The sequence below is a fragment of the Diplotaxodon limnothrissa genome, linkage group LG7, assembly GCF_057381915.1.
Source record: "Diplotaxodon limnothrissa isolate DT_005_m linkage group LG7, D_limnothrissa_male_GT1.1, whole genome shotgun sequence".
NCBI lineage: Eukaryota > Metazoa > Chordata > Actinopteri > Cichliformes > Cichlidae > Diplotaxodon > Diplotaxodon limnothrissa.
Window position 1 is genome coordinate 48703655 of NC_140602.1, and position 15557 is coordinate 48719211.

Consider the following 15557-nt stretch of genomic DNA (forward strand, 5'->3'; position numbering starts at 1 on the left):
AATGGAGAGAAAGGACTTGAAAGGGTGGGAGGCTTAACAATGTACCACTTGGCTCTTGCACACAAACGGTTCAGTGTTTGTGCACTCATCTCTATATATTTTTTAATTGTATCTAACCAGCATCAAGAGCATACCAGCCAATTTAAAGCTAATAAACAAACGGTAATTTGTAAGGAGACCAGTCAGGGAATTTAGAGGTGTTATTATGGAAAAGGTGAGATGGGATTTGAGCTGGGGCTGTGGGCTGAGTAATTTTAGATGAAGGCCCTTGGCAGCTTGCTGTATTCCGATTCCTCATCTGTTACTGGCAACACAGTGCAGAGCACAGCCATTAAGGTTAAAACATTATTGGCTTGCCACTGTAGCTATCCTAGGATACCCCTTGTTGTCTTTATAATCATCCCTGATAGAATTAACACTTTTATAATAAGTTAAAACTTAGCATACAGCTGATCCAGAATCCAGTGCTCTTAGTTGGTAACCTGGATATAAAGCACAGTTTTATACTTCTGTAAGGTAAGGGCAATTTTATTCAGATTTTTTTAATTAGAAATTGAAAACATATGTCATTTGCTTTAGGTAAACATATTCATGTAAACTTCCATGAAAGCGCTTATTTAGCAGCAAAATAGCCCCAAAAGTCCCAGACTGCTGGAATAAGGCTGAGATCTGAACGCTCACCAATCCATGACTAATGTTTTGGGGGTTTTTTCTATCCAGGTATTCTTTTGCTGCAATGGCAGTGTGTTTATTACCTGCTGTAGGAAAAAAAAAAGCCATAACCAATGAGACACTTTCCAGATGATATTATAGATCCAAAAAGAGCTTGAGCAGAGCTTCCACCGTGTTATTCAGATGGCTGTAGATACATACTGTTGTATTTTTCCTCAAGACATACTTTATACATAGTGATGACAATTTAAAATAAAAACTTCAGTCAGCTTTTCTCCATTTCCCTTCTTTAAGAATGGGTCTTGACTGCCATTCTTCAAATGAGACCATTTATGATGAGGCTTCAGCAAACAGTATATGGATCAACCGATGGGCCAGATCCAAGTCCTGTGTCAGATCTTCACCGTATTTTTGTCCTATTTCTTAATGATATGACTTTTAGATGCTGCTCATCTGCTGTAGATAGTAGATTCACATTTCTCTGAAAACAGTCAGGCACCGGGCACCTAAAATGAAAGACTTCCAGAAAGCGGAGAGACCCTCTGCTCAAGGTCACTTTAAAAAAATGTGTTTCCTTGGAAGTAAAAATACAAGGAAAATATAAAGAAAGGAGGGGTGGCTCAAGACATTTGCACAGTATTTTATATGTTTGTGATTTTGCTGATCTCTTCAAGCAATTTAGCTACTTTAGTTATATTTAGTTACGTAAAAAAACAACAACAAAAAAACTTCCTTTATGACTCACAATAAGTAATAGTAATGCATCTTCAATAAGAGTAATGCATCTTCTTTTTTTTCTTTTTTTTTCTTTTTTTTTGTCCCGTTTGGATCTTTAGCCATCAGAATTGTTGTCTTAAGGCCAAGAAAGATGCCAAGCGGATTTATTTTACCAAGTGGATCATCGTGGCCTTGCCATATTGGTCCATTTGATTGACCTTTATTATAATTATGAATTTATTTTATTTTCGGTTGCTACAAACGGGACAGACATGACTGGGGGATAGGACAGGAAGAAAGAATGAAAGAAAGAGAGGGAGAGAAAGAAAACCAAAGGGGAGAAGAGACGGTGAGAAAGGGGGGAAGAAGGAAAAAAAACAAACAAAACAGCTGGATCACCTGTATGGAGAAAAAAAAAACAGAAGAGAAAGCAAACAACAAAGAGCAACATAATAAAAAAACAGCACCATCACAATAAACTAGCTAGCAGTAGATAACAGTAGATACTAAATATTAAACGATATTGTGCAGCACGCAAGATAGACAGCGTACAATGTGCTTTGAGGCAGCAGCCAAGAAAGGTGTAGTCCGCGTCTGTGAACACCCGTGTGTACACCTGTGTGCACACCTGTGTGCATACCTGTGTGGATCAGCATGCTTGTATTCCAAAGGTTTCTCCATGTAACGATCTGCTAGGGAGTGTGGGGAGCCATAGCCCCGTCCACCAGGGTATGAAGCAGGTATGGAGGAGATCCAGGCCCCAGATATCCAGAGGCCCCAGAGTACAAGGACCCGAGGGGGGGGGGGGGGGGGGGGGGGGACCGTGCCACCCTCCTGGGAAGAGCTGAGTAGAGCCCCAAACGAAAGGTTACCCCGCAGCTACGGAGCAGAGGCCAGAGGGGGTTGCAGTGGCGTGCCCGCGGGTTCTGCCGGCAGCCAGCTGTGCCAGAGAGGACCGAGCTTCAGGCCCAGAGGCCAGAGGGCATCCCACCCCCCGGAAGGAGCCCAGCCGGGCCGCAGGCGCCCAGCCCCGCCAATCGGCCACCAGGAGTGAGCCGGTACATACAGGAGTAATGCATCTTCAATAATTTCATGATGTGGCCTGATGACATACCGATTTAAAGCAATCCTAAAATAAGCAGGCGAGTAAGAAAGTGAAGCTGTTTAGAGGTGGGAAGTAACAAAGTTACTGATATGAAACAGTTACTGCTATGTAACAAATTCTACTTATGTACAGTAACAAATACTTTTTACTGTACATAAGTAGAATTTCAGATTTGTACTTTAGTATTTATTTTTCTGTCAACTTTGAATTTAACTGCACACATTTTAAGACAAATATCTCCACTTTCTACTCCTGATATTTTGAAAATAGGCTTGTTACTTTAGGTTTAATGCATGTGAATTGAGTTGGATTTTTTTTTCATGTCACTGTGCACCTCAAACTGGTTTGAACCTAAATGAGTGGAACAATAACAATAACAATCCTATTGGTGTATCCATTATTGGTGCTTATCACACAGAGCAAACTGAAATAGGCAAAAAATATAATTTAAGCGTCATTTATAGCACTACACTCAGGGCTTAATGATGAACTGTGGCCAGTGTTTGGTTGGTTGCAACACTTTCGTCAAAGCAACAGAAGGGGAATGAGCAAAAAGGAAGTAGCATTTTTAAAGTGGCAGGTGATTTCAAATGTAGCATTTCTAACTACTCAACAAATCACAGACACACAAACTGTTTCTGCGCAGTTTGTCATACAGTGTTTCAGCTAACTAGAGGTACACGGTTGCTTTATTTCCCAGGGAGAGAAAAGAATGAGTGATAACCACTCAGGGATGTAGGAAGGAGATGACAGGAGAGGAAAAAGAGAGATTATTTTTAGACAGTCATTTTAGAATAGACATTTAGAGTTGACTGTGGTGAAGTTAACAGTGATGTTGATCACTGTACGTGGACTGGTGGTGAATGGCTGTGGTGTTCAAGGTCAATGTTAGGTTCCATCAAAGGGAGCAGACAATTACATTTAAGCTAACAGTGCTGATTACATTCACTCACTGAATTCTACCTACATACTAGCTTTATGGTGTCAGTGGCTTGGAAATCAGCCATGGTAGCTCATGTAAAAGTAGCTTATATCTTACTGAATTAAGTTTGCTAAATCCACAAAGAAAAATGAATCTCAGTGAGGCAGCAGCAAAGGTCATCTGCAGCTTCTACATGAAGCTCATACTGAAGCTTAAAATCACAACCATAGAAATTCTTTTTTTGTAGAAATGACTGATTTTTTTAAAGTGACTCTTTTCCCCACATTACTACAGTACAGTGGTCCCTCGCTATAACGGGGTTCACCTTTTGCGGTCTTGCTGTTTTTTGTGTGCAATTTTGCATGTTCTTTTTTGTTTGTTTTGGTTTTACGTACATACATACAGCGGATTGTGTTCTGCATCCTGATTGGCTGTAGACCATTGTCAATCAATCTCACGCCGTGTCTCCTATACGGTACAGAGCACGTTCAGCTTGTCAAATTTACCTAAATCTTCAATCGCTAGCAGTGTGACTCTGAAGTGCTGTACTGTATGTTTGTAAGTTTTCTCCTCAACTATCACAACAATGTCAACGAAATGTTTTATACCGTCAAAGGCAACCGCCTCTCTCTGAGAAAAGTGTGTAAAGTGTGTAGTGAGGGGTTTCACAGCCTTAAAACATCTATAATAATTACAAAAAAATAAAGTTGGCTACTTCGCGGATTTCACCTATTACAGGTTATTTTTAGAACGTAACTCCTGCAATAAACGACCACTGTACAACCAACCTGTCAAATCACACTTTTGACCCTTGACTATTAATATTCCTGGGTAGGTGTGGAGGTAAAGTCACTCATGTAGGCAAAAGCAAATAGAAGAACTTTTCTTCATGTTATTTTATATTCCATTTGTTTTTCTCTGCTTCCGTTCTACATAACAGATGTTTAAGCTGTGTGAATTAATTAGAATTAGAATTTTGAAATAAAGCCTATTGATATGACAGCGGCGGTTCTGTTGGCAGTGTACAAAAAATAGCTCCTGGAAGAGTTGTTACTTTTACACCAATTCCATTTCAGAACTGGTGCTTCTTCACTTTCACTTGAGTAAAGACGTTGACCCATTTAGAGTATTTTTTAACACAAATATCAGAACTTCAACTTGAGTGCAGAATGTCTTATACTATTACCACCTCTGCCTGTGGTTTCAACACCTATGATCTCCATTTGTGTAATTTTATTTGGTTCTCCACCTTCACTTTAACAAGACAGAGCACCCCAAAATTATACAAGTTACTTTCACAGTCAGCAATAGAAAGCTACTGGTCAATTGAGCATGGCGGTTTTTGTTACTACTTTTTATGCATGTGAGGTTTATTTTTTGTGGAGTCTATAAATTATACATAACCTTGATTTGCTAAAGAATATGAACAAAGTCTCTTACGTGTTTTTTCTTTTCTCTCAACAATAAAATACCAGCATAGATAATAAAAAAAAATGCTCACATCCAAAAACAACCTGCAACCTGAATATTGATGCTGCTGCTGTAGGCAACATCAAAGAATATCCCCAGACTCTTTGACTCAAACTATCAAAGACTGTGGTTAGTACTAAGTAGTGGTACTGACAGATTATAGCAAAAGGTGGGCTATGAAAACAATACTTTAGAATTTGCTATGAGTAAACTTAACAGCTTGATCTTTGGCTGCCTTTATTTAGTTAGAAAATGCATTTGAAAATAGACAGGGGCAGTAGTAAATATGTGAACAACATTTCAGGACCTACATCACACCCACAACCCACAAGGGCACATTCCTTAAAGAGAAGGGTCGCTCAGGTTATCGCTTCAGCTCAGGTTTTACCTTGTTTTCTTAACCAACCAGGCAGCCACTGGTAAATGTGGATAAACACATTCAGAACAATATATACAGTCAAATCAGTGATCTTCAACGGATCATTCAGTAACGATATCAATTAACACTTTGCTAAATAAACTCTTAAAATTGCTTCTAAGCTGAATGACATTGTTGTACTCTCCACTGAACTTTATGTTTCTAATAAATACAGCAAAGTACAACAGACTTTCACTACAAGCATTTATTTTTAGGCAACAAACCAAATTACTAAAATTAACCCATTAAACCAGTATCTAACAACAAAGTCAAGAGACATTCAGCTTAACAAATATCATTAGTTTCTCTTTATGGTAAGTAACTCTGAAGCTTAAAACGAGGCAGCAAGGCATCTGAACCAAGTTAGGGCCTGAGTTGTAAACAGCAGAACAAACAAAGACAGGGTCTTTGCTGATCATCAACTATAAGTCTGAACTCCATTTAATCTATCATCTTACCCCAGCAAAGATATTTTGTAGCAAATTTCTAAAATTTCTAAAATAACTCTCTTTTTCTAATTACTTTGATGATTCTGATCAATATATTGGACATTAATCTGAAATAATATCCTACATTTGCACAGCCCTTTAAAAAAGGGCCTGAAAAGCTTACTAATAACTTTTCAGAAACAACAAAGGACATAAAAAATATTTGAAAACTTAATGAGTAATACATTTTAATAGACAGTGTTTAAACGACCACCTACAGTATGAATAGAGGATAACTTAGAGAAAAAGGAAGTTGGTCAGTTGTGTTGACAGAAAACTGTGTGATATAGGTGGTCTCTTGCTGGGTCTTTCACACAGAAAACACAGAGTGTTTTGACTTGGCAGTAGATCAGCTGTATGGTTTGCTGTAGAGAAATCCTAGGGGCTGCACACCCACAGCTGTAATCACTGTGTTTTGTCTGCACTGAAGATTGAAGACTACTGAAAGTGGAGCTGAGCACAGAATGAACTCAAGAACCACGGAACACAAACTCTCTGTCTTTCTCCTTATGACACACACACGCACACACACACGCGCGCAGGCAACAGCAGAGAACTACTTTCATGTGCTACTTCAAAGCATCAATTAAACAGAAGAAAGCCTAGATAATAACCATAAGGTTATCCTCTTCGTAATGAGCCAAAGTATTCGTTGTGACACATCAAAACACCACACCGCTTCTAGCCAGCACATGGAAATGCATTAACACCACAGTGGGGAATAGAATGTGCCGCGGTGCATGCAAATAAGGGAGGAAGCTTTTAAGGACAAATCTTAATATTTGACGAAACCACAATGCGTTGTGACTTCAAAATGTTTTCAGAATGCTGTCTACATCAGAGCAATGAAGTTTACATACACCAGTTCTAGTTCTTACAAACAAAAGTGTCACCCTGTAGACCTACATACAGGCTTTGAAAAGAGTACTAAGGAATGCCTGAGATGCTATTCTCATATATATATTTCTTGAAATAAAGATGGCTTGTGCCTTTTTTTGTTGTTGGTTTATTTATTTTTGCTATTTTGAGCACTACAGCACGTGTCCACTAGTTCCATCATGTTCAAGAGAAGACTTCAAACCTGGTGAACTGTCTGTTAAAGCAATAAAGTTCACCTGTCTCTTTATACCTTTGGAAGAACTTTTCCTTTGGTGGGGTTGCCCTTCAATTAATTGGGGCTGCAAAGGTCCTTTTAAAGAGGTGCCTAGATGAGTTCACCAAATGGTGGCACAACACTGGTAAAAGACAAACAAACAAACAGCTCAGTGTCTATCAGTGTGTTTGGAGACACCAAGTATCTCCAGAGCTCCTCTTTTCCAAGCTACTGAAAAAAGAGCATGCATGGTTAGCATGTCTACTCTTCCTTTTAGACCCGCTATGTACATCATGTCTTGTATTCAGAGAGAGATGCATGAAGAGGAACGTGCAATACATATCAAGGGTTTGTTTATGTATAAATGGGCTCTTTTATCAGAATGGCTTCCAAAATGGAGCGTGGCTTTCCATGTGTCACCTTGTTTTGCTGTGCGTTATTTGCAACTGCCGCGATTCATTAAACGTGTCTGCGTAAGGCATCTGACTCTGTTCATTCTGCATGAGTTGACCCGGTCACACAAGATTTCCTTCACAATACACACCAGAAGTCTCTCTTTGGAGGAAAGGGTAGCAGCTCGCAGCACTTCAATTCCAGGTCATTAGATCCAGTGTTTGTAAGGCATATCCAGCATATCTTAGTAGTACAATGGCTAGTGCATGCAATAAATTTTCTCAGGTGAAAAAAAAGAGATCATTTGGGTGTATCAGATAATTAACCTTTCTTCATAGCAACACTTCTTCAAACTCAGAAGTCTTAATAGCTTGCACAATGCAAGCATTGAGGTCATTGTGTGTAATACTATTGTTGACTTGTATCTGTGTGAAACATGGTGAAGAAAACAGGAGTTTGGCAAAGATGCTCTTAGACAGATTTAAAGTACAAGATAGATCAATTTACTATCTGCAAAAGGCTCCACTTACCATATAATATTCTAAAAAAAAAAAGACAATTTAGATAGCTGCAAGCTAAACACATGTTTTGCTGATCATAATTTTCTGCCATCACCACAAGAGCAAGTAACATTTAAATTAAAGAGAAGAAAAAAAAATTATCCAGATCAAAGTTTTGGATGCAATTACATTTGCCTGAAATCTGACTAAAACGATGATGGTTTGAGCAATCAGAGTGCAGTTTGCATCATATAACTGCTTTCATTGTGCAGAACTGTATTCTTTTTCTTGATATTAGTTATTATTATCTCTAATACATTTCTATTAATGGAAACAGTGATGACTGTGTAACAGGAAAATTTATGCATAAAAAAAAAAAATCTGAGTCCAGGTATGAGATGGTGCTACAAGAAACTAGGCCAATATGTGCTGACAGGGAAGCAAGAAATGTTGCCACAAAGCAAAATTTCAATATGCAGACTTGTGGATGCCAGTAGAAGAGTAGATGAACAGCTGCAGGGTTTAGCTGAGCTGACACAACTGCTACTGTAGTTTTCCACACATTCAGTTACAGTTTTTTTGTAACATCAATCTGAAGCAAGTTAACCAGCGGACTGTGATTAGTCAGCTATAACCATATTCATCGGACAATCCTGCACTCGTGCAACTCGTGTGCCCACAACACTTTGTATTTGGTCTTGTTCCAACCCCAATACAGATTCAGGCAAGAATCTACAATTCACCCTAATGACTGATCATTAATGGCATGCTTTCCCCGCCGTCTCTCAGGTTCCAGTAAAAAATGTGTTCAACTGCTGGAAATTGTTGTGTGTGCTGCTGGTTGTTGATGCCCCACGCATCATATTCTTACAGTACCTACTGTTTTTCCTCCCACTCAGACACTGAGGACAAGAGCTTTCCTATTCTGCAGACTCATCAGCTGCCTGTGTTCTCCCTATTAGCATTTTAACTTCCTGAATCTCATGTTACAAATCATCAGTATGATATAGAAACTGACTATAATGACTGCAGTGTCTTATCTAACAGTTTGGGGGGAGGGACAAAAAAACAAACAAACAAAAAAAACAGTGAAATCTTGTGCTCTTTTCTTTGTGTAGTGACACAGGGCTCAGGCTCCGGGCTCCAAATATGTCTTAAGGATAAAATGAACCTATAGTCCATAAATTTAAAATGCTTTTGGGAGTTAGACATATGATTATTCTGACTTGGGAGTGTGCCTCAATGTTTCTTTTAAGAATTGCAGTGATACACAAATCCCTTCAAGTAGTAAAAAACAAAGCAAAATAAGACTTTTTTGTCTTTATTGTTACCACCCATATTCCATGGCAGATAACAATCAACCTGTGTGGTCATGTCATTTATGTCAGTGACATTATTTCCACAAGCTCAGTTAAACCAGCTCTTGTCACTTCTCATCAACTATACTTGGGCTGTATCGTGCTCTACCTGTCTGTCCCACTTAGTTAGATTTGCATATGGATTCTTGTATTGTTGCGAGAGATACACCCCAGTGTTCATGTTCATGTTACACTGCCAAACGTATTAATAGGTGATAAAAAAGAAGAAAATAAAGTGTGTGTGTGTGTGTGTGTGTGTGTGTGTGTGTAAGCATATGCAAATACACACTGCAGAAAAGAGAATTAATAAAAATTCTAAATATTCCAAGTACAAATACAAAGTTCTACCAAGCTAAGAAATAGAAAATAGAAAAGTTTCTGTCAACCCGCAATCTACTTTCCTTGGTGCTTCTCATTAAATCTGATGTAATTAATTAATTTCCCTTATGCAGCACTAACCAAAAGATATGACCAATAACTTTTCACCTTTAACTGCTCATAGTAAGTGCTTCTTCTATTATCATGTGGCCCATACTTCGACACTTGTGACACTGTTTCACCTCTAATTATATGCTCTCAAAGGAGACTCTTACTATTGACACCAGAGAGGACATCTCTCAATGACACCCTTCACTCTGTTGAGGCTACATGGATTTAATGGTAAACTTAACCTTATATCTACTACATAAGTAATGCATAACAGCAAAGGAAATGTATGTAGTACATTAGATGCTAACTTTATGGTGATAACTGTCTAGGGTATATGCTAGACCAGTGTTTTCCAACCTTTTGGTGCCATGGCACACCACCAAACAAAAATGTCACAAAAGGCATATTGATAATTTTTCCCCGTGCACCAGACATAGCGGAATTGGTTGAGTTTGTCCCCAGTATACCTTTTTTGCTTTCTTCTGATCACTACTCATGCTAGGACCTTCATCTGGGTCGAAATTTTCAGCAGGACCAAGATGAAAGCCCTAACTTTTTCTTTTCAAATATTTATCAATTTATGCGCTGTGTTGTCTCACTCACGGCATGACTATTATGTAATTTCTCCTTCGTCTTCTTCTGTTTCACTGGCAGTTGTCAACACATTTAATTAGAGCAGGTAGCTGTACTGCCCTCTAGTGGAAGAGAATGTAATTGTTCTACCCGTTACTCATGCAGGTCGCTTAGAGCAGCGGTCCCCAACCCCCGGCCCATGGACCGGTCGTTTGGTACTGGGCCACAAGAGTTGAGGCTCAGGCGTCAAATTTATGCTTTTTTATCGTTTTTTTTTTTTGTTTGTTTTTATCGTTAATTCAGTTTCCCTGGGTCTTTTCCCGTGTGTTATGAATAAAAATTTGGTTTTTTTGGTACTGGTACTGGTTTTATTTTGTTGTATTTATCCGCGACACCTTAAAGGCCGGTCCGTGAAAATATTGTCGGACATAAACTGGTTTGTGGTGCAAAAAAGGCTGGGGACCGCTAGCTTAGATTACTAATCAGGTGGAACCAGATAATCTTCCACAGCACACCTGATCATTTCTCACGGCACACCTATGTGCCACAGCACAGTGGTTGGGAAACACTGCACTAGGCTACCTTACTATGCTTATTAGAACTTTTTTCAAATTATTCTTTCAGATAAGAAGCCCTATTTATTTCAGGTAAATTTCTGATAATTACTGGAGTGAACTTGTTCTTCCAAATCATATTTGATGAAATAAAGCCAAACAAATTATAAACTGACAGAAATGATAATTGATGAGGTTAAGACTGTATAGTCAATATTTAAACATGTTACTGCAGAACGTAATCGAAGTGACTCTTATAATGCATAAACAAGTGATGGTATGTCTATGCACTGTAGTGGATAAATGAAAGCCTGATACTGTAGGTTAAATGCATTGTGCATGTGACCTCTATGATGATTATGCTGAAGCAATGAAAGCACCAAAGATGTGAATGCCGAATAATGAACTGAATTCAAAACTGGATAGTCTAGTTATTCTGCATAATTTTCTGTGGACAAACTTGTGATTGTGTATGCACAGACACAGATAAATGATTAATGACTACTAATATATTGATTATTTGGACTGGAAATTACCCAGAGGACTACAGATGGAATGCACTGGTAATAAACTGTCCTGTGTATCGTTATTGTTAAACAATAAACAAAATTAAGAAATTATCACCCCATCATTATCACTTAGGTCACAAACTATTAGTATCAAGTGGAAAGGATTAACACATACTGTCCAGTATATAGCGTAAAATGAAAAGGAACATGCAAATCCTCTTGTGGTGTCTGTAGTATGTTTTTAACAAAAAATTCAAATTTTTTAATGACTTTGTGTCCTACCTCTGGTGTGGCTCAGGACCCTCCGGCGGCCTGTTGACGAGCTGTGCATGACATGCTGGTAGTGAGACATGTCTGTTGGAGTGTTGGGAACACGGAAACTGTCCTGGAATCTCTGCATCAAATCCTCGACTGACTCGGTGTTTGGGTCAATGGCTATGAAAAAGAGATGCAAAGTGAAAATGGCAGCCATGTCAAAAGGCTTTAAAGTAACACTGTGACAAATGCTCAAGATATTCTAAAGAGATATGCACGGATACAAAGAAGCAAAACAAATGTAGCTTGCATTCTTTTTTGTTTTTTAGGAAAGATGGGGGATTAATGTCTGATATACATGTAACACTAGGTTGTGTGCCTGTGTTGATACTGTATCAAGAAAAGAAAAGAAAAGACATCTAGTCAGTTTTAGTTTTTTAGGGGTTTTTTTGGTGGGGGGTTTTTTGTTTTGGGGTTTGTTTTTTTTCCTGGACTTTAAATGATTCCATCAATTCAATATTGCCTCATCTCTACAGGGATCCTGCCAGCGCTTCCCCTGATGGCTCAGTTTCACTCTTCCTGATGAATGACTCCAAAACAACTGGTTGTGGGGAAAGCAGGGAGAACAGAAAGAGCAGGTTTTTTTCTTTACAGATTGAATTTAACAATAGAAAGGACAAACAATTTCTATGACTTGTTCAGATGTCCTGGCTCATTTACAACAACAAAAAAGAGAACAGAAAACATTACGAGTTAAGACTATTTTCCTCTTATTGCTTCCGAAGCACACAAAAAGGTTGAAACTGAAACATTAGATAAACACACACACACACACACACACACACACACATATATACATATACATATATATTAGGAGTGCAACGATACACAAAATTCACAGTTCGGTTCGATACTTTGGTGTCACGGTTCGATATTTTTTCGATACAAAAAAAAAAGTTCATGCTTTTTTAAATTTGTCATTTATTAAAATTATAAATATATATTTTAACTCAAAAGTACAGTTTTTAAATTTAATGTTGCTGAAACAACAAAGTAATAATAAATAAATAAATATATCTGATCGAGAAATCACTCATCTTTGGAAAAGAGCGTTTATTACAGAGAAATGGCTCTTTCCAAAATAAAAGCTATACTATACGCTTCTTCTGGGCTATATTCTCAGCAGCATATTAAACATATCAGGTCCCCATAAGGAGAATCATGTGCTAACGGCTGTCTAAATGACTCGGGTAAAGTTTGTAGCATGCATGCTTGTTGTTTTTGTCTGCTTCCACTTGTCTTTGCACTAGGATGATGTCAGAATAAATGTGCAGTCATATTCGTTGTGTTCCCACTAGTGCTGTCAGCTTTAATCTCGTTGAAATGACGTTAACGCCACAACAGGCAAATCTCCGTTAACCAGCTACCGCGGATCGCCCCGTGCGTGGGGCTGGACCGCCAACACGTTAACGAGCTAACTGCGCTAACACACTAGTTCCCACCAATGTAATTGAGCATTGCGTGGCACATCCGACATACTGTTTTACTTTAGTCCATGACGCGCTTACCTTCAGGGTCATACGTCACATGAAGACCAAAATAGTTCCAAACGCTACATCTGAATGAGGGTGGGGGAGGTTCAATTTGCCATGTTGCAAGGAGAGCTTAACTTATGTCTGCTAGCTTGCCCTGCGCTCAGTGAATCTATATATATATATATATATAGATATATATACAGTGGGGCAAAAAAGTATTTAGTCAGCCACCGATTGTGCAAGTTCCCCCACCTAAAATGATGACAGAGGTCAGTAATTTGCACCAGAGGTACACTTCAACTGTGAGAGACAGAATGTGAAAAAAAAATCCATGAATCCACATGGTAGGATTTGTAAAGAATTTATTCGTAAATCAGGGTGGAAAATAAGTATTTGGTCAATAACAAAAATACAACTCAATACTTTGTAACATAACCTTTGTTGGCAATAACAGAGGTCAAACGTTTACTATAGGTCTTTACCAGGTTTGCACACACAGTAGCTGGTATTTTGGCCCATTCCTCCATGCAGATCTTCTCGAGAGCAATGATGTTTTGGGGCTGTCGCCGAGCAACACGGACTTTCAACTCCCGCCACAGATTTTCTATGGGGTTGAGGTCTGGAGACTGGCTAGGCCACTCCAGGACTTTCAAATGCTTCTTACGGAGCCACTCCTTTGTTGCCCGGGCGGTGTGTTTTGGATCATTGTCATATTGGAAGACCCAGCCTCGTTTCATCTTCAAAGTTCTCACTGATGGAAGGAGGTTTTGGCTCAAAATCTCACGATACATGGCCCCATTCATTCTGTCCTTAATACGGATCAGTCGTCCTGTCCCCTTGGCAGAAAAACAGCCCCATAGCATGATGTTTCCACCCCCATGCTTCACAGTAGGTATGGTGTTCTTGGGATGCAACTCAGTATTCTTCTTCCTCCAAACACGACGAGTTGAGTTTATACCAAAAAGTTCTACTTTGGTTTCATCTGACCACATGACATTCTCCCAATCCTCTGCTGTATCATCCATGTGCTCTCTGGCAAACTTCAGACGGGCCTGGACATGCACTGGCTTCAGCAGCGGAACACGTCTGGCACTGCGGGATTTGATTCCCTGCCGTTGTAGTGTGTTACTGATGGTGACCTTTGTTACTTTGGTCCCAGCTCTCTGCAGGTCATTCACCAGGTCCCCCCGTGTGGTTCTGGGATCTTTGCTCACCGTTCTCATGATCATTTTGACCCCACGGGATGAGATCTTGCGTGGAGCCCCAGATCGAGGGAGATTATCAGTGGTCTTGTATGTCTTCCATTTTCTGATGATTGCTCCCACAGTTGATTTTTTCACACCAAGCTGCTTGCCTATTGTAGATTCACTCTTCCCAGTCTGGTGCAGGTCTACAATACTTTTCCTGGTGTCCTTCGAAAGCTCTTTGGTCTTGGCCATGGCGGAGTTTGGAGTCTGACTGTTTGAGGCTGTGGACAGGTGTCTTTTATACAGATGATGAGTTCAAACAGGTGCCATTCATACAGGTAACGAGTGGGGGACAGAAAAGCTTCTTACAGAAGACGTTACAGGTCTGTGCGAGCCAGAGATTTTCCTTGTTTGAGGTGACCAAATACTTATTTTCCACCCTGATTTACGAATAAATTCTTTACAAATCCTACCATGTGGATTCATGGATTTTTTTTTTCACATTCTGTCTCTCACAGTTGAAGTGTACCTCTGGTGCAAATTACTGACCTCTGTCATCATTTTAAGTGGGGGAACTTGCACAATCGGTGGCTGACTAAATACTTTTTTGCCCCACTGTGTGTGTGTGTGTGTGTATATATATATATATATATATATATATACACTCAGTACTACATGGAAGCTCCTGTCAGGCATCATATCGGCTAAGATGAACAGGCACATGGGTCAATACATGAGCGGGACACAGAAAGGAATTGGCAAGAATACCAGAGGCGCAAAACACCAGCTACTGGTAGACAGAACAATCAGCCGAGACTGCAAGACCAGACTGACCAACCTGTGCACTGCCTGGATTGATTACAAGAAGGCCTATGACTCAATGCCCCACAGCTGGATACTGGAATGCCTAGAATTGTACAAGATCAATGGGACCCTAAGAGCCTTCATCAGGAACTCAATGGGGATGTGGCGTACAACACTAGAGGCCAACTCCAAGCCCATAGCACAAGTTACCATCAAGTGCGGGATCTACCAAGGAGATGCTCTGTCCCCACTGCTGTTCTGCATAGGCCTGAACCCCCTCAGTGAGATCATTAACAAGACTGGCTACGGATACCGACTACGGAACGGAGCAGTTGTCAGCCACCTCCTGTACATGGATGACATCAAGCTGTATGCCAAGAGTGAACGAGACATCGATTCACTGATCCACACTACCAGGCTATACAGCAATGACATTGGAATGTCGTTCGGACTGGAGAAGTGTAGTCGGATGGTAACAAAGAGAGGGAAGGTAGTCAGAACTGAGGGGATTGAACTACCAGAAGGCAACATTGCAGACATAGAGGACAGTTACAAGTACCTGGGGATCCCGCAGG

The 15557-nt window shown here is 39.7% G+C and overlaps 1 protein-coding gene across 1 annotated transcript in view; it reads right to left on the bottom strand.

Annotated features, from left to right (window-relative positions):
- astn2 (astrotactin 2) overlaps positions 1-15557 on the bottom strand; it is a 297382-nt gene that overhangs the window by 178795 nt on the left and 103030 nt on the right. The window contains exon 4 of the mRNA XM_085359806.1: positions 11484-11636. Coding sequence (XP_085215932.1) covers positions 11484-11636 — 153 coding nt within the window. The remainder of the gene's footprint in view (positions 1-11483; positions 11637-15557) is intronic.